The sequence below is a fragment of the Lepidochelys kempii genome, chromosome 8, assembly GCF_965140265.1.
Source record: "Lepidochelys kempii isolate rLepKem1 chromosome 8, rLepKem1.hap2, whole genome shotgun sequence".
NCBI classification, from domain to species: domain Eukaryota; kingdom Metazoa; phylum Chordata; order Testudines; family Cheloniidae; genus Lepidochelys; species Lepidochelys kempii.
In genome coordinates, this window is record NC_133263.1 from 31,174,853 (window position 1) to 31,200,181 (window position 25,329).

At 39.9% G+C, this 25,329-nt stretch overlaps 2 protein-coding genes across 2 annotated transcripts in view; one reads left to right on the forward strand and one right to left on the reverse strand.

The window, feature by feature from the left end:
* INSYN2B (inhibitory synaptic factor family member 2B) overlaps positions 1-1,981 on the reverse strand; it is a 211,675-nt gene extending 209,694 nt beyond the window's left edge. Inside the window, exon 1 of the mRNA XM_073355963.1 lies at positions 1,931-1,981. The gene's annotated coding sequence lies outside the window, so the exon portion shown is untranslated. The remainder of the gene's footprint in view (positions 1-1,930) is intronic.
* The window catches only part of DOCK2 (dedicator of cytokinesis 2), a 501,787-nt gene that overhangs the window by 424,057 nt on the left and 52,401 nt on the right, over positions 1-25,329 (forward strand). The window contains exons 33-36 of the mRNA XM_073355961.1: positions 1,986-2,134; positions 13,754-13,839; positions 22,697-22,853; positions 24,926-24,966. Of these exons, the coding sequence (XP_073212062.1) occupies positions 1,986-2,134; positions 13,754-13,839; positions 22,697-22,853; positions 24,926-24,966 (433 nt within the window). The remainder of the gene's footprint in view (positions 1-1,985; positions 2,135-13,753; positions 13,840-22,696; positions 22,854-24,925; positions 24,967-25,329) is intronic.

Here is a 25,329-nt window from a genome sequence, read left to right on the forward strand (position 1 = left end):
CCAAAAACATCTCCGCTATTATTTTTCTAAAATCCAGTAACATTGCAGAACATCTCTGGAGTCATTCCATTCACTCTGTATTAAACTGCCTGTATGAGGATCATTCTCTGCTTCTACTGCCCCTCCCCAAATCTAACAATCTATGCCATTGCAGCAGCCAGAAAAAAGGGCATCTTAGAAAATTCACACCACAAAACCATGCTGTGTTATCTGTGTCATAACCATCATTTGATATTAATTCTCCTTGGATTTATTTGATCTAATTTCCAAACTGCTACTGTCTATTTAAAGAAAAGAAACTTCATAACAAATGTAAATACCATAAATCATACACAGACCAAATTGTTTATTTAGACTGTGCTGCCTGGAGTAGGGAACAAAAAGGTAACATAGGCAGGTGGATTGAATTTGAGACTAGAAGGAAGGAACATTTTAATCCTGGCTCTGAACTAACTATCCTGTGTCCTTTGGCAAGTTCCTTAACTTCTTTGTGTCTCAGTTTCCTATCTTTAAAGTAAAGAAACATAGCAGACCTACCGCAAAAAGGTGAGAGACTTAAGGGACTTGCTTCTGCAAAAGTTAACGACCAAATGTAGTGCTTACTATCATCAACATTTCAATTGATTGCAATGGGACTATTCATGATGGTAAGCCATACATCTGGTAGAACCTTATGTGTTTTCAGGATCAGTCTTTTAAAGACTTTGAAGTGATAAAACCCTATAAGTGGTAAGTATTGCTCCAATGAAAGGGTGGCCATTGTTTAGTAACAGTAAAATTTATTTTCTTTAGTTTCCAGTAATTGTTTTTAAAAAGTATATTTCTTTATCAGGTATATGCAATCTATACTTCAGAATCAGGGAGTCAGAATCTCTGTAGCCTATTGCAACTTCCCCTTTGGAGAAGTTCTCCTTGTGTTCATCTTCATTGTACTATGGACGAGGAAGCTCTTTTCCTAGATTCTCTCCATCTCCTAGAGTGATTCCTGAAAGAGACTTCTGCACCACATCTCATCACACCAGTAAGAAACTGATGTGAGAGGCAAATCAGACTAGTGTGGTACTGATGCCCAGATGCTACAGTGATGGGCACCTTATATAATTTTTTAATAAATAAAATAAGGCAAAGGAATTGTAAAATTGGTCACATTTGTTGATGGGGATTCTTCTCTTTGCATGGAAGCACCAGATATTACACACTGCCAGAGGCAGGACACTGGATTTCATGGACAAGTGTGGTCAGATTCATATAGAAAATCCTTTTTTCTATGCAACGATCAGCTTTTGGAGAATATTTAGTACCAGGTTTCTTTTCAGATACGACAATTGCTACAACACTTCTATCATCTGTCATAATTGCAGATGTCTCCTAAAGCACAATCTGGGGGTTCTCTGACAACTGATGTAACTGCTGTGCTACAGGATTATTTCAGGTGGCTTTTCAGTAGTTGTGCACATGATCTAGAATACCTACCAGGATACAATTTCCGTTCTGGATTTTTAATGGTTGATATTATTCATTAAGAATAAAGGCTGATTTTTCTCCCCTTTATAACTTAGATAAGAGAATATGTCATATAGCTATTGTAATATTCTCTCCAATTGATTGGTTTTTTTTGGGGGGGGGTGGGGGAGCGGGGTGTCTTAGAGCCTGATTACTTTCTACAGCAAGCATGTACAGTACAGTATTCAGTAAGATCTGAAAAGCTGAAAAATTGAAAGGATGCCAAAGTGTGAATTCATTCAGCTGGCATGAATGCTCATTTCAAGCAGGAAATGACCCAGTATCTTGAAATGAGAATATATCCCTCAATATGCCTTCTGCTTCTGAAAAAGAATTGAGAAGGATGTGTAACTAACTGTGAGACCATTACTGAAACAGATAGTTATAACAATATTTTAATGGCTAAAAATCTGAGATTGTTTCTTACCAAAGTGGTAGTTTTCTTCTCTTTTCCAATACTCCTTTCACCATTGTTTTTCTAGGCCAGAATAAAATCTGCTTTATTCCGGGGATGGTTGGACCAATTTTGGAAATGACTCTGATTCCAGAAATTGAGCTACGAAAAGCCACAATCCCAATCTTCTTTGATATGATGCTGTGTGAATATCATAAGACAGGAGAATTCAAAAAGGTAATAGAAAGATACACAGGATTTGTTTTAATAGCTACATTATTCTTAAAGATTTTGAATAGAGCTGGACATCTGCTGCAAAAAGGTATTAAGCATTTCTTAAAATTTAACTGTGAACTCTGTGCAGTGAGTTTTCTGTTTGCAGAAAGTGAAAAAAACAGGAAATATTGTGTGACTATGTTGATCTGCAAGTGCAAAAGAAGTGACTTAATGTAGCCCTATTTCTGCTTGTAAACAAACCAGTTATTCAAACATGAAACAGACACACTATCACGAGATGTAAGAGATGAATGATCATACTGCAGAAATAATAAGTGTTGAATGCAGAATATCTGAAGTAATAGTTCTAGTGAATAGTTTGCAAGACATGAAATATTATTACAGTTGGTTATAAAACCCAAACTTTTCCCACAGAAAACGTCAAAGGAAAAATCCCATTTCTAAACTTTTCAACCAAAATGTTAAGGTTTTCTATGACAATTTTGTAAATGAAACAAAAATGTTCATTTAATCTTAAAATGTCCATTCAATTTTGTTTTTCAGAAACTGATTTTTTTATTTGTTCTTTTATTCCCCCTTTCTCTCACTTCTAAAATCCCTTCCCCCTTTCTTCCACTGGAAAAGGCGGTGGGGGGAGTGGAGAGGTAAAAAAGGTAAAAGTGATTAAGCACCCACTTTTCAAAGATCTCTACTGTTTTCTAACTGGAAAAACTTTGAAAATAAAGTTTGTGAAAGTCAGGTTTTATTAAGGAAAATGCTTTTCCTCCCCATGAAATTTTTCATCTGGAATATAGAAAATTTTTGTCAACATACATTTGATAAAAACAGGGAAAAAATAGTAAAAAATGTTGACCAGCTCTAATGTTCATGCAATATTTGTCAAAAAATTCACATAACAAACAAGTATGGTCCAGTGAGTAGGGTCCTGTACTAAGACTCAGGAGACCTGGATTCTAGTGCCAACTCTGTGACTGACCTACTGTGTGTCCTTAGACAAATTGCTTTACCTCTTTGTCCTTTTGTTTCCCTTCCTGTGTATCAGTTGGTAAGCTCTTTGTGGCATGGATTGTCTTAAGCTGTGTTTGTACAGCACCTAGCACAATGGCACCTCTAGGCACTGCTGCATGCAAATTATAAATGATATCAATCAGCCTGCCTACATATTGATAAATGACAAACAAGACATTAAATTAGTACCAAAAATCAGTTACATTTCACTATCTACAATGTTAGTTGAAAAAATTGAGTACATTACTGGTGTGTGCACATGTATATCTGTGCTTTAGTTTATATGGGACAAGATTTTTCTATTAGCTGAACCCGGAACAAAGTGGCAGATGAAATTTCCAGTTTGTTTAGTATTTTAGCACAAATCTTTTGGTTTAAGGCCAAGATTATAAACCACTTTGCTTCTGTGCATCTGTTCTTTCCATGTCCTAATAGTCTTATATTTTGCCTTCTTAAAAATGTTTTCCTCTTCTTGGCTTATACTTCATCTGTTAGGATAGATGCATAGACCTACATACAGCAAAAAACCCTGGAAACAAATCAGTCAAACTGACTGATTTTCAAGGACAAAAGCTTAAGGACCTAGAAGATGCCAGACACTCACATGGCCCTTACATTATGCAGATATAAATATGTTTCAGGTGATATTTTTCTTCAGTGTGGAGGAACAAAGATGTTCACTTTAGTACACTTTAAGAATAATTGCCTAATAGTTTTCATTGGGTAGTCACTCATGCTGCATTATTATTTTATGCTGTTTGTTATACTTCATTGGACTCCATAGTGTTACTTCTGAAATAAAAATCACTTTTATGAGTTGAAAAGCATGTCTCCTCTTTGCCTGCTATTGCATTGGCATGATTAAGATAAACTTTTTTAAAATTCACAGTTGAAGTTTGGACTTCGAGAAAAATACACATTGGAAAGGAATTGGGTTGTAGTAATTTAGCAATTTTCATGGATTAGTATGAAACTCATGGATTAGTAAAGTTAAAGAAGAGACACTAATGGAAAATAAAGTATATTTATGCATAATATGCAAGCATTGAAGCTCTAGTATTTGTTAATGGATAGTTTCAAAGTGGACAGTAATATTTTTTCTGAAGTAAGATATTTTCTTTAAAAAGATCAAGTGTAAAATTTTCAAAAATGAGTTGGGCACTTAGGAACCATTCAATTAAACTTTAGTCTTCTGTGTGCCTAAGTCACTTTTGAAAATGGGATGTGCTCTCCTACATCTCCCAGGTGATTTTGAAATTTCCACCCAATTCAGTTAAGGATATGAGGATTAGCTAAATTTATCAAATACTACTGTACTTCAGCCATTCTTAGAAAATATCTTTATAATTATTTGGTGCTGTATTTTAGGAAACAACCTGGGGTGGGGAGGAGAAACGCCACCATAGCACCCTATTACCACCATAGGAGTGCTTGTTGATGTATTGTAGGTCTAAGTCCACCACATACAAATATATTTCTTTTGGGAACTATTGCCTCCAATATACACATGTAACTCCCATTGACACAAAATAGAAATTATACCCAGGCATGGAGGTGATTTGAACTGTAACAAAAAAGTATAGTGATTAAGAGTATGTGTAAACCATCCTTGCTGGAATGTCCCAACAAGACCTCCAAATGAAAGAACATGGTCAGAGTGGTAAGCCACTTGTATTTGCTATAATTGAGCTGATAAAACATCAACCAAAAAGAGAGATGCAAAAAAACTTGCTTTTGAAAACCTTTTTTCTAAGAACAGTAAACAGTGTACCTCTTTGCAGAGTAAATGAAAACATTATTAAAATAAACATGGATTTAAATTAATCTTTACAAAGATTTAACTTTCGCTTATGAAAGATTAATTCATATGTAATAATATTTCCATTCAAGTAAGCCATGTCTATTCATGTTTCCGTGTCGTCATTTAAATCCTTCACTTATTGCAGCCATCTGTGGACATATTCTAAAACTACTTTTCTTTCCTGACAGTTATCAAAAAAGAAAAATGAACAGTGCTACTAATGACGACACAATAATGTTATACCAATAAAATAAAAACCAGCAGGATCTTATTAAAGGGAAAAAGGCAAAATGCCACATTTATTGTGAATACAGAAAGAATCATAGTAAGCAGTTATAGCTATAACATTCCATTCAATTTCATATTTATTCACACATTCATTCATACACACACACACACAGAGGTTCTGCAAGGTTGTTATCATAGTTACCAGCCTCAGAGTTGCTCATGCCAAGCCACTGGCTAGGTGGCGTGGACATGAGGAGGGAGCAGAGCCTTGTCAGATGCTCATCTGATGCTCCTGGAAGTTGGTTTGCAGAATCAGACCCCAAAGTTCTCACTTTCTAGAGTCCATTTTTATAGGAATTTCTTCCTATGCCAGTCTATGAGAATTGCTTCATCATGCTGTTGCTGAATCAATCAGCAGATGGCACATTCCTGACGGCTCCGTGCTGCCAGATGTTATCTTGTTCTTTGGTTCTCCCATTCTTGAGACGGTTGGGTGGATTCCAGTTTGCCATCCGGGGGTCCTCTGGTTATTTCCACTTTACGCCTTCTTCAGTCGATGGACACTGGATTCTTAGGCTGGCAGTTCCCTGATCAGTTATTATCCACACCAAGCATCCATCCACATACATCCTGTCTCTCTGTTTTAATCACAATTGTTAACAAAGCAAGATGAATACAACAAAAGGGCGGGGAGTCTCTGGGTGCTGTTTCTGTTGTTACAGAGTATTGCTTTGAGTCTCTGTCTGTGTGAGGAGTTGTTGTTACAAAGAATGGCTTTGAGAACAGTCTCTGTCTTAGAATGTACTAACAATTAGCAGCTTGCAAGTTTCACACATAGAGGGAGAGAAGCAGTACCAAAAACCAAGAGACCTCTTAATTAGTAATACCCTGGAATTTAAACTCTGGGGAATCAAACTCATTTGTGATTTTAATACAGAACTTCTTTAATATGATCCAACATAATAGCTCTCACTAATGAAGTGTACTTGCAAGACTAGATAGAAGGTGGATATTTACTCATAGCCAGGCTATAGAAGTCATGTATCTTTCCTAGCGAAAAGTAAATGAATGGAAGTGGTTTCAGCAAGCTCCGCATGCTCAGGACTCAGTTCCTGAAATCTTAATAGGCCCAAGGATTTAAAGGAAATAGAACTGCCTCATTATCAATACTAAAGAGCATTTCAATTTATAACCCGTCCAAAAGTAGCATGACACTTCATACTCAAATCCACCTAACCAAAGCACAGACTGCAGACTCTGTGTGGCTGGTATTAAAGTCTGCTCAAGTCGTTGAGGCTTTTTATTTCATTAGAAAAATACAGCAAGAAGTTTTAAAGCCAAAGTGGATCCTGTTACAAGAAGGCATCACTCCACTGAAGTCGGTGGAGATACGTCATGATGTACTAGGGCTGAATTTGGCACTTAAACTTTAGGATTCAAAGGCTTCTCCTATGAATGTTGGCCAGCATCTTTTATTTATTTCAGTTCAAGCAACCAACTGCTTTTGCAGCTGGTGACAAGCTGCCAGTGCATGCAGTTAGTGTTGTTACAGAGGAAAGAAAAAGACTAAGACTCATGAGGGCTGAAGAAATCATTTTTAGTAGTTTCTTTTTCCCAATTCTTGGTTTTCTTCCTGGATCAAGCGACTGTGGAATTATCACCTCCTCTTTAGAAAAGAAACCCATTTCTTATCAACTGCTCGGTACATACAAAGGAGGATTTTATTGGTTGATGATTTGTCCTAGATAGTGGCTGAGCTTATGCTGCCCTCACACTTCTGCACATTACTGCGGCAAACAGTCAAAAGGGGAAATTTTGATAGTCTACAGGTCACAGCTCTACCTAGTGGCTCAGAATGCCACCCACCCACCTCAAGAGGTGGGAAACTTGATGGGGCTGACAGTGATTGGGACAGATACAGCTGAACGAAAGAGGAGAACGCTCTGAGAGAATGAAGGGGTGCCCCTCCCCTGCTGAGTGTCTAGCCACTCATTGGCTAGCTTGCGGAGGATAGGAGCTGATTGGTCCATCACACACCCTAGCCCAAACCATGTGGAGCCGCTCTTTGCTCCATTCCAGCAGCCCCACCCTCCCCAACCTGTACTGGTAGCTTTGGAGCTGTGTTTTGTGGAGGCTGCGAGTCTGACCAATCACCTGTTCCGGGGTTAACTAGGAATTATTTCTTTCCATTGAGGCTAAATTAACAGAGGCCTGGGCAGTTTTTTGCCTTCCCTGCAGCATCCTGGAGGCATTAAGTTAAATAGGAATAGGATTTAATAATTAACAATAGTAAGCAGGTTAGTTTGTCACAGTTTGCTGCCAGTCTCCAGTGCAGCTAAAGGGAACAATCCCTGGAAGAAAAAGACCCAGAATTTTACTGAAGGGACTTTTATTCCTGGGATAGGTGAAGACCTATCAAAGGGTAAGGTCCCCTCTTTTAGTACCTCCATCTCTCTTGTGGGAGGGTGGGTGCTTTGACTCAGATGAGCGAGTGGAGTCTGCAGGGTAAGCTGAGGAGAGTCTGTCCTGAGTTATATGGTAGAAGCCCTGTAACCCCCTTCCACTGGAATCACTTACTGTCCTGAAAGGTGAGAGTATGGGTATCAGGGTGGGTATCCCCCTGCCTCTATGTTAAGTTAAGTAAAGTTGTGGCCTGCCACTTCAAACCCAGTGATGGATTTCTCCTCATTCGATGCCGTTTTCACATCAGATGCAACCCACATCTATTTAACCTTGTCTCGTGTTCTGTGCATCTCTTGCACACACAGCAATCCTGTACTTTGGTTATCCTCCAATTTGCCTGTGCCTGAAACGATGGAACTTTGCTACTTCCCACTTCTCAATATCTCTGTCATATACAATGCAGAAGGCAGTTCTTTTTATCAGAATGAATTATTTAAAATTGCCTTATGCTCTGACATAAGGTGAATATTTATTACTCCACTGACCCAGTTTGGAGCTGCTGGTACTCTGATTACAATAAACGGTGATGGAAACAGGAGCACCAAAATGTATGGCGGTTCTAGCATTAGGTACTAAACTATTACTGGGGCGCACAGCACACAGTTCATCACCTCTAACCTGCCAAAACTGTTTATGGTCTCTTCAGCAAGAAATGCTCCTATTTCAGTTAGGACTGATGCACAAGAAATTAAAAAAAGAAAGCAGAGGTAAGGATCCTCCTTTTCCTTCAGCCCAAAACAGGAAATAGATTTTCAGTCCATTTTGTCCGACATTGACCTAATTCTTACAGTTGCGGAGAGCCTTAACTCATAAGAATGCTTTATGTGTGAGCCCCTTCTGAAATTTTCCTTATAGCTCTGTCACATATATTAGCTGCATCAGTTTAGAAGCCTTTCACAATCCTCTAAGTATGCCACAGTGTTAAAAATAATAACAACAAAATACGTACTGCAAAGTTGAGTTGGAATGATGGGTTGTTATAATGAAGTCTTATGTACAATTCTGCAGCAGTTGCTAAATGCTATGTTACGGTTTTCCATAAATGTAGATGTACACATGCTGACAAAGTGGCATTCAGAAAAGAGACCTTGAGGGCTGTTAACCCTGCAGACATATCCCATAGTTAACTCATTGAGCACCTAGTCAAAAATAGAAAAACACCTTTCCCCCTTCTTCCCCTGCTCTTTTATATGTAGTTTGAACAGTTCTAATTTCTCATTCCCTCATCTTTAGAGCTCCATAATATTTTCTAACACCATGGCATACTTAGATGATTCTGAAGTGTTTCCCGAAATGATCAATACCGTATTGAGCTGATGGAAATGTTAGTAATTTTCTCCTTAATGAGTGCATCTTTATCAACATTGATCCATTCTTTACTTCTTAAACTCAGACCCGAAGTAGAAAACTTGAATCACAAAATTTCCTTTTTATATGCCTCGGAAAGGGATGTAGTAGCCCACACCTATTGTTCTAGATCAGTGGTTCTCAAACTTCATTGCACCACAACCCCCTTCTGACAACAAAAATTATTACACAACACCAGGAGGGGGGACTGAAGCCTGAGCCTGCCTGAGTCCCAGTGCCACAAGTGGGGCGGGGACAAAGCCCACTGGTTTCAGCCGCAGGCACGGGCCTCTCCCCAGAACCCTGCCACCCAGAGCTGAAGCCCTCAGGCTTCAGCTTCAGCCCCGGGTGGGGGCGGGGGCTTGGGCTTTGGCCCCAGGCCCCAGCAAGTTTAAGCCAGCCCTGGTGACCCCATTAAAATGGGATCACAACCCACTTTGGGGTCCCAACCCACAGCTTGAGAACAATTGTTCTAGATCAAAATTATTATTCCAGTACTACTTAGGAGTCACATATGGGTATTGAGCGAGCTCTGCTCAGGAAAGGAAATCTGAGAAACTCTACAGTAAGTAGCTCAACCCTAAAAGCAGCCAGTTCAACATTTGTCTGTTAAATTAAAGCTGTGAATCTCAATACCACATGGATTTTTCTCCCACAGCTTTGAAGGACACATCTCAGTATGTTATATGGGGACTTCCTACAAATTATATAGCTTATAAGTGTGTTCCTCTTCTGAGGAACACCTAATTGGAACTATTGTACTAATTGCGGTATTTTGGCTATAGGTGGCAAAGCAGTTTGATTGGCATAATTATCATTTCATACTCTGAAAGAATTCTGTTGGTCTTTGACGTCAGTTGGCCCTATTTAGCCGAGTCCCAAGAGAGAAGCAACGGCTGTCTTGTTTTCAGGAGGAGCATGATGAATGTGTGAACCTTAATTGTTAATTAAATAGCAGACTGATATCAGAATCTTCTGACTGGAGAATTTTTAACCTGACACACTGAAAGACAAAATTGACAATGAAATGTCTCCATAGAATCATAGAATATCAGGGTTGGAAGGGACCCCAGAAGGTCATCTAGTCCAACCCCCTGCTCAAAGCAGGACCAATTCCCAGTTAAATCATCCCAGCCAGGGCTTTGTCAAGCCTGACCTTAAAAACCTCTAAGGAAGGAGATTCTACCACCTCCCTAGGTAACGCATTCCAGTGTTTCACCACCCTCTTAGTGAAAAAGTTTTTCCTAATATCCAATCTAAACCTCCCCCACTGCAACTTGAGACCATTACTCCTCATTCTGTCATCTGCTACCATTGAGAACAGTCTAGAGCCATCCTCTTTGGAACCCCCTTTCAGGTAGTTGAAAGCAGCTATCAAATCCCCCCTCATTCTTCTCTTCTGCAGGCTAAACAATCCCAGCTCCCTCAGCCTCTCCTCATAAGTCATGTGTTCCAGTCCCCTAATCATTTTTCTTGCCCTTCGCTGGACTCTCTCTAATTTATCCACATCCTTCTTGAAGTGTGGGGCCCAAAACTGGACACAGTACTCCAGATGAGGCCTCACCAATGTCGAATAGAGGGGAACGATCACGTCCCTCGATCTGCTCACTATGCCCCTACTTATACATCCCAAAATGCCATTGGCCTTCTTGGCAACAAGGGCACACTGCTGACTCATATCCAGCTTCTCGTCCACTGTCACCCCTAGGTCCTTTTCCGCAGAACTGCTGCCTAGCCATTCGGTCCCTAGTCTGTAGCGGTGCATTGGGTTCTTCCGTCCTAAGTGCAGGACCCTGCACTTATCCTTATTGAACCTCATCAGATTTCTTTTGGCCCAATCCTCCAATTTGTCTAGGTCTTTCTGTATCCTATCCCTCCCCTCCAGCGTATCTACCACTCCTCCCAGTTTAGTATCATCCGCAAATTTGCTGAGAGTGCAATCCACACCATCCTCCAGATCATTTATGAAGATATTGAACAAAACCGGCCCCAGGACCGACCCTTGGGGTACTCCACTTGATACCGGCTGCCAACTAGATATGGAGCCATTGATCACTACCCGTTGAGCCCAACAATCTAGCCAGCTTTCTACCCACCTTGTAGTGCATTCATCCAGCCCATACTTCCTTAACTTGCTGACAAGAATACTGTGGGAGACCGTGTCAAGAGCTTTGCTAAAGTCAAGAAACAATACATCCACTGCTTTCCCTTCATCCACAGAACCAGTAATCTCATCATAAAAGGCGATTCGATTAGTCAGGCATGACCTTTCCTTGGTGAATCCATGCTGGCTGTTCCTGATCACTTTCCTCTCATGCAAGTGCTTCAGGATTGATTCTTTGAGGACCTGCTCCTGCTCCATATAGGATGTGGATTTGCCTGGAACTGAAGGAATTGTCATATATATAAAATCTCTCTCCAAAGTAGCAACATGGGATTCCCGATCCTTCCCAGTGCTGTAATGGCTGAATCTGTGGTAGATCTCAGGCTAGCTCCATCACCCAAGACTGGCAGTGTTGGAGAGGATTACACTTAGTACCTAGGGAGCAGGGATACATTGTGTTGCAATTTACTGACCACCTCAGATCAACATGGTATGGATTGTCTCTAGACTGGGCAGCCTCAAGTTTTCTTCGGCTAAAGGGAGAGCCCTAGACCCAGATCCAGCAAAGCACTTAAGCACATGCTTAACTCTGAAGTAAGTAGGACTATTCATGTGCTTAAATTGTTTGCTGCATTGTGGCCAGTGTGTATAAAGCAGCACTATATAGTTGGAGCATATCATATGCATATCTATACAGAATACCACATATTTATTTCCATTATTTTTGTCTCAGCTGTCTAATATTTCTTTTTTAGACCCAAGCAACCTAATACAAAGAACTTGATGGCTCACCAAGCTAAATGCTTTTTAATACAATGAATAACTAATCTGTGGAACTCATTGCCACAAGGTATTATTGAGGCAAAAATGTTGATCTGCACAATGAGAACATCCACAGTTAAATTAGATAGGATTAAAAATTTACCATAAACCTCTAATCTTCTGACAAAGCAAAGAGACTTCTTATACAACGATACCACCTTCAAGGTTTGTTTGTTTGTTTTCTGGTTAGATGTTATAATTACTTGGATGAAAAATAACAAACAAAACCAAGGAGTTGCAAGATGAATTTGAGATTCAACCGGTGACGCTTCCCCTCCAAAGTCTGTATGAATATGGAGGCATAGTGAAAGGAGACACACAAACAAGTTTTGGATGATATATAAAACTGCAGCCCTCAGTACTTATCTTTAAAGAGGCCCCATTATGTGTTGCACACAAGTATATCTGGGGCCTCCATTATCTGGCTGAATGTAGCAGTATAGTATAGTATATGTATAATGTATAGTATGTTCTTCTGTCTTAATTCTCCCTTATAGTTTCAACTGGATACATATTTTCTATATACTCTGGGGAAAACAAATAGTGCTCTGTTTGGTTTCAGAGTAACAGCCATGTTAGTCTCTATCCGCAAAAAGAAAAGGAGGACTTGTGGCAGGCACCTTAGAGACTAACTAATTTATTTGAGCATAAGTTTTCGTGAGCTACAGCTCACTTCATCGGATGCTGTAGCTCACAAAAGCTTATGCTCAAATAAATTGGTTAGTCTCTAAGGTGCCACTGTTTGTGTGTGTATTGCAGAAAGACTGCTGCTTTTATACGCCTCAGAGATCTTTTGTATATGTTGAGTGAGGTGATCCTTGTACAGAGCAGGCACCTTTTAAACAGTTGCCATTTACCTTTTTACCATTCTAAGGAAAGGGCATGCCAGGCATACCATAAACACCTTGCGTAATGGTAGGAGAAAATGTCAGCCCATTAAACATCCAGACAGTAATGGGACTTTGGGGTCCTTTGAGACAAAAGGAGTGATACTCATGTATTTAATATTTCAAAATAGTCCACTTTGCAAAAGAGATTTGAACTCTTTATAAGTAAGGGCCCGATCCTGCAAAGTGCTGAGCTCAAATATCATGGAAGAAAATACTTCCATTTCCTTAGTGGGTAATTGCCAAAGATATTCCTGACCTTGAAATATTCCAGAGATTTAGAGAAAAGCAAATAGCAGGTAGGTGGTGTTCAGTTTTGGGATCACTGGGCTTGATGAATGTTTCCAGCCTGACAGTTTTATGTATAGCATGCATTATATTTCACCTGTAACTGCTTAGGTTACTCAATTAAATCTTTTGGCTGATTCCTTTCTAAGATTGCAAAGAGAGAAAATGTGTCTAACTACAACGAATTTTAATTCCATTGCGCGCTCTCTCTCTCTCTCTATATATATAGATAGATTATTTTTGCTATTTTATATTTTACTCATTCCTAGTAAAAATGTACAGTGGCCTGAGAGTAACCAATTGTATGAAGGCATTATATTCTATAAATTTGTTCATTCAGAGTAATCTGGAATAAAATAGCTCTGTTTCACTTTGAAGTCCTGTATCTCAAGCTAGGAAGTGGTTTGGAAACCTATAATGCAAATACTTCAAAGGAATCCTTCAGGCACTATAATAATTTGTGCTAGGGAAAAGTTATTTAAAGAGTGTTATTTAGGAGTGTTATTTAACTGGAAATGATTCTTCCATTTAAGCCTGAAAAATGTGATGTGTTTGTCATGTCAGTTTAGGCTTTATTTGACCTGTGGATATCTTGATTTCTCTTGCATGAATTTTCTCTTTACACATGTATTGTGCATTATTCCATGTTTTGTCTTTTTCCCTCCCTCAAGTTTGAAAATGAAATAATTTTAAATTTGGACCATGAAGTGGAAGGAGGACGTGGAGATGAGCAGTACATGCAGCTATTTGAGTCAATGTAAGTAGTGTGTTCATGAGAAAAATACATAATGACCCATTTCCTTATCTCTTTCTACCCCCAAAACAAGTAATTTCATTGAGAAATAAATCTATTACACAGAATCCAAGTAACGGCTATATAAGATGAGACTATGAATAAAGCACAGAGTGCATCTGTTTTAGTAAAACTTAAATGGTTTTGCCCATTGAAATGTCAGTGGGTTAATTTTTGGTGTATTTTCCAACAGCTTAATTTCTAAGAAAATATAGATAGTTGATCACTAAAAGAGATAATTGTTCCTGTTTAACTCAAACGGATCAGCATACCCTGGATCAAGGATATTCAGGAATCTCATGGGTGGTGTTTTTTTTTCTTTTTTAGTTCTTTTGCATTCCCTTTCCTGTATTTATTTCACATTGTATATTTTATCTTTGACAAGGCATTCATGCCTGGTAAGAATATGGCATCTCAGGCTATCTTCTTACAGTTCTCATACAGGCACTGAAGGAGAGTATGCTTAGTATTCCCAACATTATGCTGTGATTGAGAATGGCAGTGACCATAATTTCCTGCAATTTAATAAGTATAGTTCCAGTAACTCTTTATGCTTGGAAGTACCTGGCCTTTTTCTTTTGGCCATCCATATAGAAATACTATCTCAAGCTTGGGACATTTGTGGTTTCTCATTTGAGCTGTTCAAATTCTGTTTCAAACTTGCATAGAATTTGAGTCGTAATTACTTTGAACTGCTCTTCCTGCAGTTCCTTGCTTTCACTACTTGAAAGATGTTCTTGAAAGTACGTCTACTGCAAGAAGCTTCTTCCATGCATGTATTTCATATTTAATATGTGATTGTGCACTTTGTGAATTTTTTCTGAAGTCTATGTTTTGTACAATGGTTTCCTTAGAAGCAGGAGCTCATTTAGCAAGTCAGCTTCCAATCCATGTGAGTTTATACCATCTGAGAACTTGGCCTCTGTTAATCTCAAAATGTTCCAGTACTGGTTCTCCATTGACAACTTTTTTCCCCCAAACACTTCTCATTTAGTGATCAACCCAGTACATCCTATATTCTCTCCAAGCAGCATTCTGAATAAAACGCTTAATTCTGATGAATTTGCTAGGATATTGTAACGTGCCCCTAGATCTATGTGAGGCTTTCTTGTCTGGGGATTTTTCCATTACTATGCAGGGGTCTCACAGAACTCCATTGTATCTTCTATGTAACTAAGCACGTTCATCATTTGTTTATGTTCAATTTAAGGCTCTCATTTTGCATAGCTTTTCTCGTGGTGTTGATTTTTTCTCTATATGTCCGATCATCAACAGTTACTGCCACCACATGCAGATTAACAAAGATCTGAGGCAATATTAAAATGAAGTAGTTTAAACTTGTATATATCACAGCAGGCTTTGAGAAAGAAGAGGTTTTGCTTTTTCTCTATAGAGCTGGACTTCCCAACATTAAAAATACTTATGCATTTTGAAGTGTGCTGAAACTGACAACTTCAGTATGTAGGTCTGTTACCTAATGGTCAATAGTCTTACCTGGAAGGTGAGGTTTTTTGTAAAGAAAAGAAGCATTTCCCAAGTGACTTTCTTGTGAACGCCCCAGAGTTTTCTTGACATGTGGAATGACTTTGTCTAGCAGGTTGCAATCCCCTTCATGACACCACTGTAGAACTATGCCCCTGGATTTACTGCAAGGCTGATTTTCCTCCATTATTACTTTTTCCAGAAAAATTTGTAAGGGTTTCAATGACCTCACTGTTATGCACCCTTCCAGTCTGAGCAATTCACGTGGCTTCCTTTGTGCTGTTTAGACAAAGGTTTGGCCTTATTCTGACAGCAGGTGTGATATGTAATACTGTTAGCAAGAGACTGATTTTTATTTCCTGGCCCCAATGTCATGAGATGGGTCAGAGTTACAAAAAGGTTTTAATCATAGAATATCAGGGTTGGAAGGGACCCCAGAAGGTCATCTAGTCCAACCCCCTGCTCAAAGCAGGACCAATTCCCAGTTAAATCATCCCAGCCAGGGCTTTGTCAAGCCTGACCTTAAAAACCTCTAAGGAAGGAGATTCTACCACCTCCCTAGGTAACTCATTCCAGTGTTTCACCACCCTCTTAGTGAAAAAGTTTTTCCTAATATCCAATCTAAACCTCCCCCACTGCAACTTGAGACCATTACTCCTCGTTCTGTCATCTGCTACCATTGAGAACAGTCTAGAGCCATCCTCTTTGGAACCCCCTTTCAGGTAGTTGAAAGCAGCTATCAAATCCCCCCTCATTCTTCTCTTCTGCAGGCTAAACAATCCCAGCTCCCTCAGCCTCTCCTCATAAGTCATGTGTTCCAGTCCCCTAATCATTTTTGTTGCCCTTCGCTGGACTCTCTCCAATTTATCCACATCCTTCTTGAAGTGTGGGGCCCAAAACTGGACACAGTACTCCAGATGAGGCCTCACCAATGTCGAATAGATTTTTTTTCTTACATATGGTAGGGGTCAGTATCCACAGCTGGTATGTCGGTGTGACTTGGCTGTCCTTCATGATTCCTTATATCCAAAAAAGACAAGAGGAGAGAATTAGTAATGGAGGTTTGATGTCCACTCTGACGCCACATTCCAAACTCAGCAATGTAATGTGCTTAATAATTAGAGATGAATTGTTCATAGGGCAGCATCAGGTGAGGAAGGGAAAAGATGGCTATGAAAAGCTCACAAATTAAAAAAAAGAAAAGGAGTATTTGTGGCACCTTAGAGACTAACCAATTTATTTGAGCATAAGCTTTCGTGAGCCACAGCTCACTTCATCAGATGCATTCCTGTGCCTCCGATGAAGACTAACACGGCTGCTACTCTGAAACCTGTCACAAATTAAAGATAGTAAAATCTGTGTGTTTACATAGAATTTTTAATCTGGGGATTTCAACACATTTTACCCATCTGAAAAAGAGGAAGGAGAACAATGTGATATCCACGGTAAGTGACTTGCCCAAGTAAGATGAGTTCATAGTAGCAAAGGATAGTATTGGAGAATCCTGACTTTTAGTTGCCTCATTCAATCACTAGCTGACACTCTCTCCCATATTTTGGAAAACTCCAGGAAAGGAACTCGTTATTGAAATAACTGATTTCAATGATTAAGAGCAATCATTTTTATTTTAAATTAAAAGAATTACTTTACTTTTTTTTTTGTTTAAGCACACCTATAAAATACTTCTGAAAAGCTTTTGAAAGTCCTCTTTAGAAAGAATTCCATATTCTACAAAGGTTGTTAAATAATAACACTTTGAAAAGTATTTAATAAAAATATAAATTTCAAAGGAGCTTTCTTAGTTCCAGTATATAATTCATACATTTATGCTTTATACCACATTCAGAGCTTGGAAACCCTCACTGTAATTACTACAGTAGACTACAGAGTAGCAGCCATGTTAGTCTGTATTCGCAAAAAGAAAAGGAGTACTTGTGGCACCTTAGAGACTAACACATTTATTTGAGCATAAGATTTCGTGAGCTACAGCTCACTTCATCGGATGCATTCAGTGGAAAATACAGTGGGGAGATTTATATACATAGAGAACATGAAAAAATGGGTGTTACCATACACACTGTAATGAGATTGATCACTTAAGATGAGCTATTACCAGCGGGGGGTGGGGGGGGACCTTTTGTAGTGATAATCAAGGTGAGCCATTTCCAGCAGTTGACAAGAATGTCTGAGGAACAGTGGGGGGTGGGGGGGAATAAACATGGGGAAATAGTTTTACTTTGTGTCATGACCCATTAGGTGCCACAAGTACTCCTTTTCTTTTTGCGAATACAGACTAACATGGCTGCTACTCTGAGACCTAAAAGTTGCAATTCTTCAACAAAAAAACTTCAAAAACAGACTCCAACGAGAGACTGCTGAATTGGAATTAATTTGCAAACTGGATACAATTAACTTAGGCTTGAATAAAGACGGGGAGTGGATGGGTCATTACACAAAGTAAAATTATTTCCCCATGTTTATTCCCCCCGCACCCTCCACTATTCCTGAGACGTTCTTGTCAACTGCTTGAAATGACCCACCTTGATTATCACTACAAAAGGCCCCCCCCCGTCTTCCCGCTCTCCTGCTGGTAATAGCTCACCTTAAGTGATCACTCTCCTTACAGTGTGTATGGTAATACCCATTGTTTCATGTTCTCTATGTATATAAATCTCCCCACTGTATTTTCCACGGAATGCATCCGATGAAGTGAGCTGTAGCTCACGAAAACTTATGCTCAAATAAATTTGTTAGTCTCTAAGGTGCCACAAGTACTCCTTTTCTTTTTACAATAGACTAATTATTCTCAAGGGCGAAAATTTTTAGAAAGAGATGAATGTTTCTGTGGAGATATAATAGATAGAAGTGACTAGATTAACTGATATTTTGGGCTTTGATAATGTATAGATTCTTAGAAAATGATAGAGCATTAAAATATTTCAGCAGGACATTTTTCAAAGTGCTGCAAGTATTCTATGATCTGGCTGAATTTCAGGATTAAACTCACCAGGTTACAGAGTTTTGTCCAAGTCTCTTGCTTGAGATTTGGGATAGGCCAAGATAATTTGGAGGAGAGGAAAGTGATCAGGAACAGTCAACATGGATTCACCAAAGGCAAGTGATGCCTGATCAATCTGATTGCCTTCTATGATGAGATACCTGGCTCTGTGAATATGAGGGAAGCGGTAGATGTGGTATATCTTGACTTTAGCAAAGTTTTTGATATGGTCTCTCAAAGTATTCTTGCCAGCAAGTTAAAAAGTATGGACTATATGGTGGATAGAAAGCTGGCTAGATTGTCGGGCTCAACGGTGATCAACAGCTTGATGTCTAGTTGGCAGCCTTATCAAGCGGAGTGCCCCAGGGGTCGGACCTGGGGCCGGTTTTGTTCAACATCTTATTTAATGATCTGGATGATGGGATGGATTGCACCCCCAGCAAGTCCGTGAATGACACTAAGCTGCCGGGAGAGGTAGTTATGCTGGAGGGTAGGGATAGGGTCCAGAGTGACCTAGACAGATTGGAGGATTGGGCCAGAAGAAATTTGATGAGGTTCAACAAGGACAAGTGTAGAGTCCTGCACTTAGAATGGAAGAATCTCATGCACTGCTACAGGCTGAGGACCGACTAGCTAAGCAGCAGTTCTGCAGAAAAGGACCTGGGGATTACAGTGGATTAGAAGCTGGATATGAGTCAGCAGTGTGCCCTTCTTGACAAGAAGGGTAATGGCATATTGGGCTGTATTAGTAGGAGCATTGCCAGCAGATCTAGGGAAGTGATTATACCCCTCTATTCGGCACTGGATAATACACATCTGGAGTATTGCGTCCAGTTTTGGGGCCCCCACTACAGAAGGGATGTGGACAAATAGGAGAGCTGAGGGCATTGAAAATGATCAGGGGGCTGGGGCACATGACTTACGAGGAGAGGCTGAGGGAACTGGTTTGTTGAGTCTGTAAAAGAGAAGCGTGAGGGGGACTTTGATAGCAGCCTTCAACTACCTGAAGGGGGGTGTCAAGGTTCCTCCCCCACTCTGAACTCTAGGGTACAGATGTGGGGACCTGCATGAAAAACCTCCTAAGCTTATCTTTACCAGCTTAAGTCAAAACTTCCCCAAGGTACAAAATATTCCACCCGTCGTCCTTGGATTGGCCGCTACCACCACCAAACTAATACTGGTTACTGGGGAAGAGCTGTTTGGACGCGTCTTTCCCCCCAAAATACTTCCCAAAACCTTGCACCCCACTTCCTGGACAAGGTTTGGTAAAAAGCCTCACCAATTTGCCTAGGTGACTACAGACCCAGACCCTTGGCTCTTAAGAACAATGAACAATCCTCCCAACACTTGCACCCCCCCTTTCCTGGGAAATGTTGGATAAAAAGCCTCACCAATTTGCATAGGTGACCACAGACCCAAACCCTTGGATCTGAGAACAATGAAAAAGCATTCAGTTTTCTTACAAGACGACTTTTAATAAAAATAGAAGTAAATAGAAATAAAGAAATCCCCCCTGTAAAATCAGGATGGTAGATATCTTACAGGGTAATTAGATTCAAAAACATAGAGAACCCCTCTAGGCAAAACCTTAAGTTACAAAAAAGATACACAGACAGAAATAGTTATTCTATTCAGCACAATTCTTTTCTCAGCCATTTAAAGAAATCATAATCTAACACATACCTAGCTAGATTACTTACTAAAAGTTCTAAGACTCCATTCCTGGTCTATCCCCGGCAGAAGCCCAGCATATAGACAGACACAGACCCTTTGTTTCTCTCCCTCCTCCCAGCTTTTGAAAGTATCTTATCTCCTCATTGGTCATTTTGGTCAGGTGCCAGCGAGGTTACCTTTAGCTTCTTAACCCTTTACAGGTGAGAGGAGCTTTCCCCTGGCCAGGAGGGATTTCAAAGGGGTTTACCCTTCCCTTTATATTTATGACAGGGGGTTCCAAAGAGGATGGAGCTCAGCTATTCTCAGTGGTGGCAGATGACAGAACAAGAAGCAATGGTTTCAAGTTGCAGTGCGGGAGGTCTAGGTTGGATATTAGGAAACACTATTTTACTAGGAGGGTGGTGAAGCACTGGAATGGGTTACCTAGGGAGGTGGTGGAATCTCCTTCCTTAGAGGTTTTTAAGGCCTGGCTTGACAAAGCCCTGACTGGGATGATTTAGTTGGGGATTGGTCCTGCTTTGAGCAGGGGGTTGGACTAGATGAGCTCCTGAGGTCTCTTCCAACCCTAATCTTCTATGATTCTATGAATTTGGGAATGTGAACCAAAGTTTGCCATAAAGATTCCTTGGAACTTTGTGCAATCTAAAGGCAGAGGGTTTCACACAGATCTAGTGGTATTAGTTTTCCCAGAACTCAATGCAGCCAGCCAGGTGCATTTATTACCTAACCAATAAGACAACGACGTTCCAGTAAGACCATGTTGTTTCAAACTTCAGTATTTTTTTACCTCTGGGATGGCAAACAGTAGAAACATACTGATTCATCACATGATTTTTCCAGCATTTATGATCTAGGAGTAACATATGTAACCCATATTTATTACACTGTGGGTTATGTGATAAAATCAGTTCATGCTTTGAGAGTAAGATTTAGTGAGCATAATTTTGCTTTCTGTTTCACGAGTGTAAATCCAGGGTCACTTGAAGGAGTAAATGCTGGCTACGTGCAGAATTTGGACAATTATCAAAATCCTCTATTTAGGAAGCTTCCGAGCATATTTTTATTAAATCTAGAATTTAAAAGCTGAACTATACTCATCCCTTCATCTGAGTAAGAGCCCACTTCTTCCATCATTCACACAGCATGCAATTTACTTTTTCTTAGACGTGAAAAAATTGAGCTGAGTTTTGATCTTGAAATGGCAATCAGTTGTGAGATGCACACTTTAGATGGAAAGTACCATTCTGTTGTTCAAACAGTGGTGCCCTGTAGTGTTTGCTTTCCACTGACATAAAGCATTGTAGAAGAGAGAATGCAGTGCATGCTGTGTTCTGCCCATTTTTGAACTTAAGAAAATATCAGAAATAAACATTTTAAAACAAAATAGCTGAAAATCCCTACTCTCTCACCTATCAGGAAGTGACTTCAGGGTTGTCTTTTTTTAGTGATGACCACTGTACATAGTGTCCTTTGGTAATGAAATAAAGTGCATAAACCCCACAGCCTTCTGACAGTGAAGTAAGTATTTAGATTGGAGAAAAAAAGACTTGAGCTCTTCGGCCCTCTCTTAAAACACATTTTTTAAAATTTGAACTGCAAAATGAACCCCCAACTGTCCTATGCCAAAGACAAAACTAAAATCAGAACACAGTGTGAACTATCCAACTTGTATTTCTCTCTTTCTTATATACAGACATATCCTCATGAGAGCATTAAGCAGGAACTGTCTCAGGTTACGTCTACACTGCAATAAAAACCTGTGGCATGGAGGCTCTCACGATTCCGGGCTAAAAATTGTGGTATACATGTTCAGACATGGGCTGGCGCCTGGCCTCGGACACCTTCCACCCTAGTAGGGTTTCAGATTCCAGGCTCCAGCCTGAGTCCAAACAGGTACACTGCAATTTTTAGTCCCCTAGCCTGAACCACACGAGACAGATCATGCTGTGGCCATGCTGCAGGTCTTTTATTGCAGTGTAGAAGTACCCTCAGAATGCAGTATATAAACATTTTGTGTGTGTGCACCTGTGTTTATAAGGGTTTGGTCTCATGTTACCTCCTATCACGTATGCTTGTTGGAAAAAAATGTTTTGTTTTACTTCATCCCCAAAAGTTTGTGTATTTCTGAAATCCCAAATGAGGTGTACTTCTATAGTCCTCATGGATTATGTTACATGCCTGTAAAATGTCCTCGTGGAGCACAGGATAGAGCTGGAATTCTGTTTTGGTGTCTAAACTCACCGAACCAGCTGGTGGTGGTGTGGGTGTCACTATTCTCGGCTGCCACAACGTCCCACAGCAATCCTCTCTGGCTGATGTCAGGACTCACGTAGAGGGAGGGTTTCTGGAATGCATTGACTTTGCAAATAGTAAAGGGGAATGGAAATAATCGGACCCCGGCAAAGAACGTATGTACACACCCTCGAAATTGTATTTGTAGACAAGTGAATATTCCATACTTTGTTTGGACTTGCTCCCCAGCCAACTTTTAGATGTGTAGATTATCAAATCACAAAGGAAATCTCAAATACACTCTATGCCTGTTTTATGATCAATACTGTAATATAGTTATCATCGTTGTAATATAGTGTTTGCCCCAAAGCATCTCAGCTCAGGGTGCACCTGTTATAACATCACCATAAAGCAGTTTTCTCTCTTTGTTTGCAGACTCGTGGAATGTTCTTCAGAGTATCGGGACATTTCCAAGACAGTTGAAAATTTTGTAAACCTAGTAAAAGGCCTTTTGGAAAAGCTGCTGGATTACCGAACAGTGATGAATGATGAGAGCAAGGACAACCGCATGAGCTGCACTGTCAACTTATTGGTATGTGCCTCCTTTCAAAATAAATTATAAAAATGGAGAAGGGGTTCAAAAATCTCCTCACCACTGGTGAGTGTAAAGCTTGCCCAGGGAAATGAGTGACTTAAGACATCAATTTATGCAAAGTGGAAGATTTCAATTTTAAAAATATGTTCTACCTTTATGTTGTGGGAAGAGCCTTCCAAATCTGAACTGATGCAGTGTTGTTTTCCTGAATCTGCAGACAGCTCAGTGCCACTGCTGCTGCTCATAACTTTGCCAGGCAGCAGCAAAATGAAATTCATGCTACTCTGGCCTGTCTAGAAATATTAGTGAAACTCATACAATGCTACTCTTGCTGCTGCATGGCAAAACTCTGAGCAGCAGCAAGAGGAGGCACTGGAATTATTCACATGAAGGAAAAATCCATATACACACTCAACCCTCCCACTCTCTCCCATCCCAGCTAGGGAACAGATCAAATATCAGAGAACACTTTCTTCTGACCTCCTCAAAGCAGCCAAGGACTGGTGGGATAGAGCTGTGAAGACCCACCCCTATTTGTAGCCAGCCAAGAGGCTCTCCTTTCTCAGCATCTAACATTAACTGGCTCAGGGAGAGGAGCAGGCTTGAAAGTACAGTGGCCTGCCAATTGGAGCTAATAGCTGTGCTACAGAGGAATTTTCTCCATATGCAATCCTCTTGTAAGTCTGTGGCTACACTGTGAGGCTTTTAGTGACACAGCCGTGCTGCTACAGCCATGCCGCTGAAAGGTACACAAGGTAGCTGCTGTTTCTCGGCAGGAGAGAGTTCTCCTGCTGACAAAAAACTTCTATCCCCCACGAGCAGCAGTGGCTTTGTTGCAGGAGAGCATTCCTGCCAACAAAGTGCTCTTCACACTGGCACTTCTTGTCGGTACATGTGTGCATTTTATTAACGCCCCTGAATGACAAAAGTTTTGCTGACAAAGTGCCAGTGTAGACATAGCTTAAGCCACCAAATGAGTTCTCTCAGTCCTATTTCTCTGACCACACCCCTCCTGCTGGCCTCCCTGGCACACTCTCCTCTACACCACACAACACATTGCCCTACTTTCTTAAAAAACAAAGAAATCACTCTACAAAACACGATCAACCTTAACTGAGTTAAACAAGTAAGAAATGCTGCGTTTAAATCATCAAGAGGGGAGAGAAGCCAGTAAATTGCACTGGTAGCAAGGGGCCAAGTGTCTGAGCTTGATGAAGCTTACTCATGAAAACAGTCCCACTGAAGCCTGTGACCCTGGTTCTAGGCTACATTCACCACTCAGTCTTTTCTTTGGTATAAAGGGGTTGGATAGTAGCTGGATTCCAGGGAATTTCTCCAAAAGCCATAGGGCTGATATAATGACCTATGCCGTCCCTGCTCACCCTCCCCCCCTTCCATTGGCAGTCCCCAGTGAAGGGCATAGGCAGCAAGGAAGATGCTGTGGTTGGAGTGTACAATATTCCAGCTATTCTCTAACTAGTCCCTTGGGAATGATTTCTAACATGGGCATATGTTAGAATAGTCCTAAAGGCTGCTTTAACTTACACAGGAAACCAAAGTGGCCCGCAACAGTCTCTTTGCCCCCCTTCCTGAACTCTGCCTCCTTAGAGACATAGTTCAGAAGTATTTGTTAGATCTATCATTATCAGAAATCCCAAACCCTTTTTAGTAGCTAACTGGTGGAGCATGTAACATCAATGTTTGCCTTTGGATAACCCTTTTTTCCCTTTACAAAGAAAAGGGCCATCATTAATAATTGTGATAGTGAACTGGAAGATTCTATGTATGGTTGTGCTATAAAGGAACTAAAATGTTGATTGAAGCAGCCATATTATCAGGTTTTAATTGAGAATGTTTTGTAAATAATGCATACCACAAACTGTGATATTCATAATTTAAGTTTTAAAATGATAATGATAAAATGTGCCAAAATACAGAATTATGGTCTTCTTTCTGCAGTGTTTATACTATTAAAAAGAAAAGAATACTTAGCATGAGGAATTTTGTCCTGAAAAGTATTTTAATAACAGATATTGGAAACTAACACTGTAATCATTTCCCTCCTCTAGAATTTCTACAAAGATATTAACCGTGAAGGGATGTATATAAGGTATGGTAATTGCTCTATTGATTTTTATTTAAAGAGTGCAGTAATATTCCTTTTATGCACACTGTCTTCAGCATACTACATGGATTTGTGTTATGCCCTTGTAGCTCATCATGCACAATGAGTCCATAATATCCTTAGGCTCATTTATACTTTTTAATCTATTTTTTACTTAGCTTTCAGAAAGTTGGAATCTATTGTAAATATTCATCAACAGCACTTTATTTTCCAGAATAAAGTTTATTTGAATGAATGATTGCATTCTCTTTAATAAAGAAAATATAGTTGGATATGAAGTTGGAGGGAAATCATCATACATTTACAGAGAGACAGAGAAACACTTTCCAGTTTTGTAGTATGTGCTCA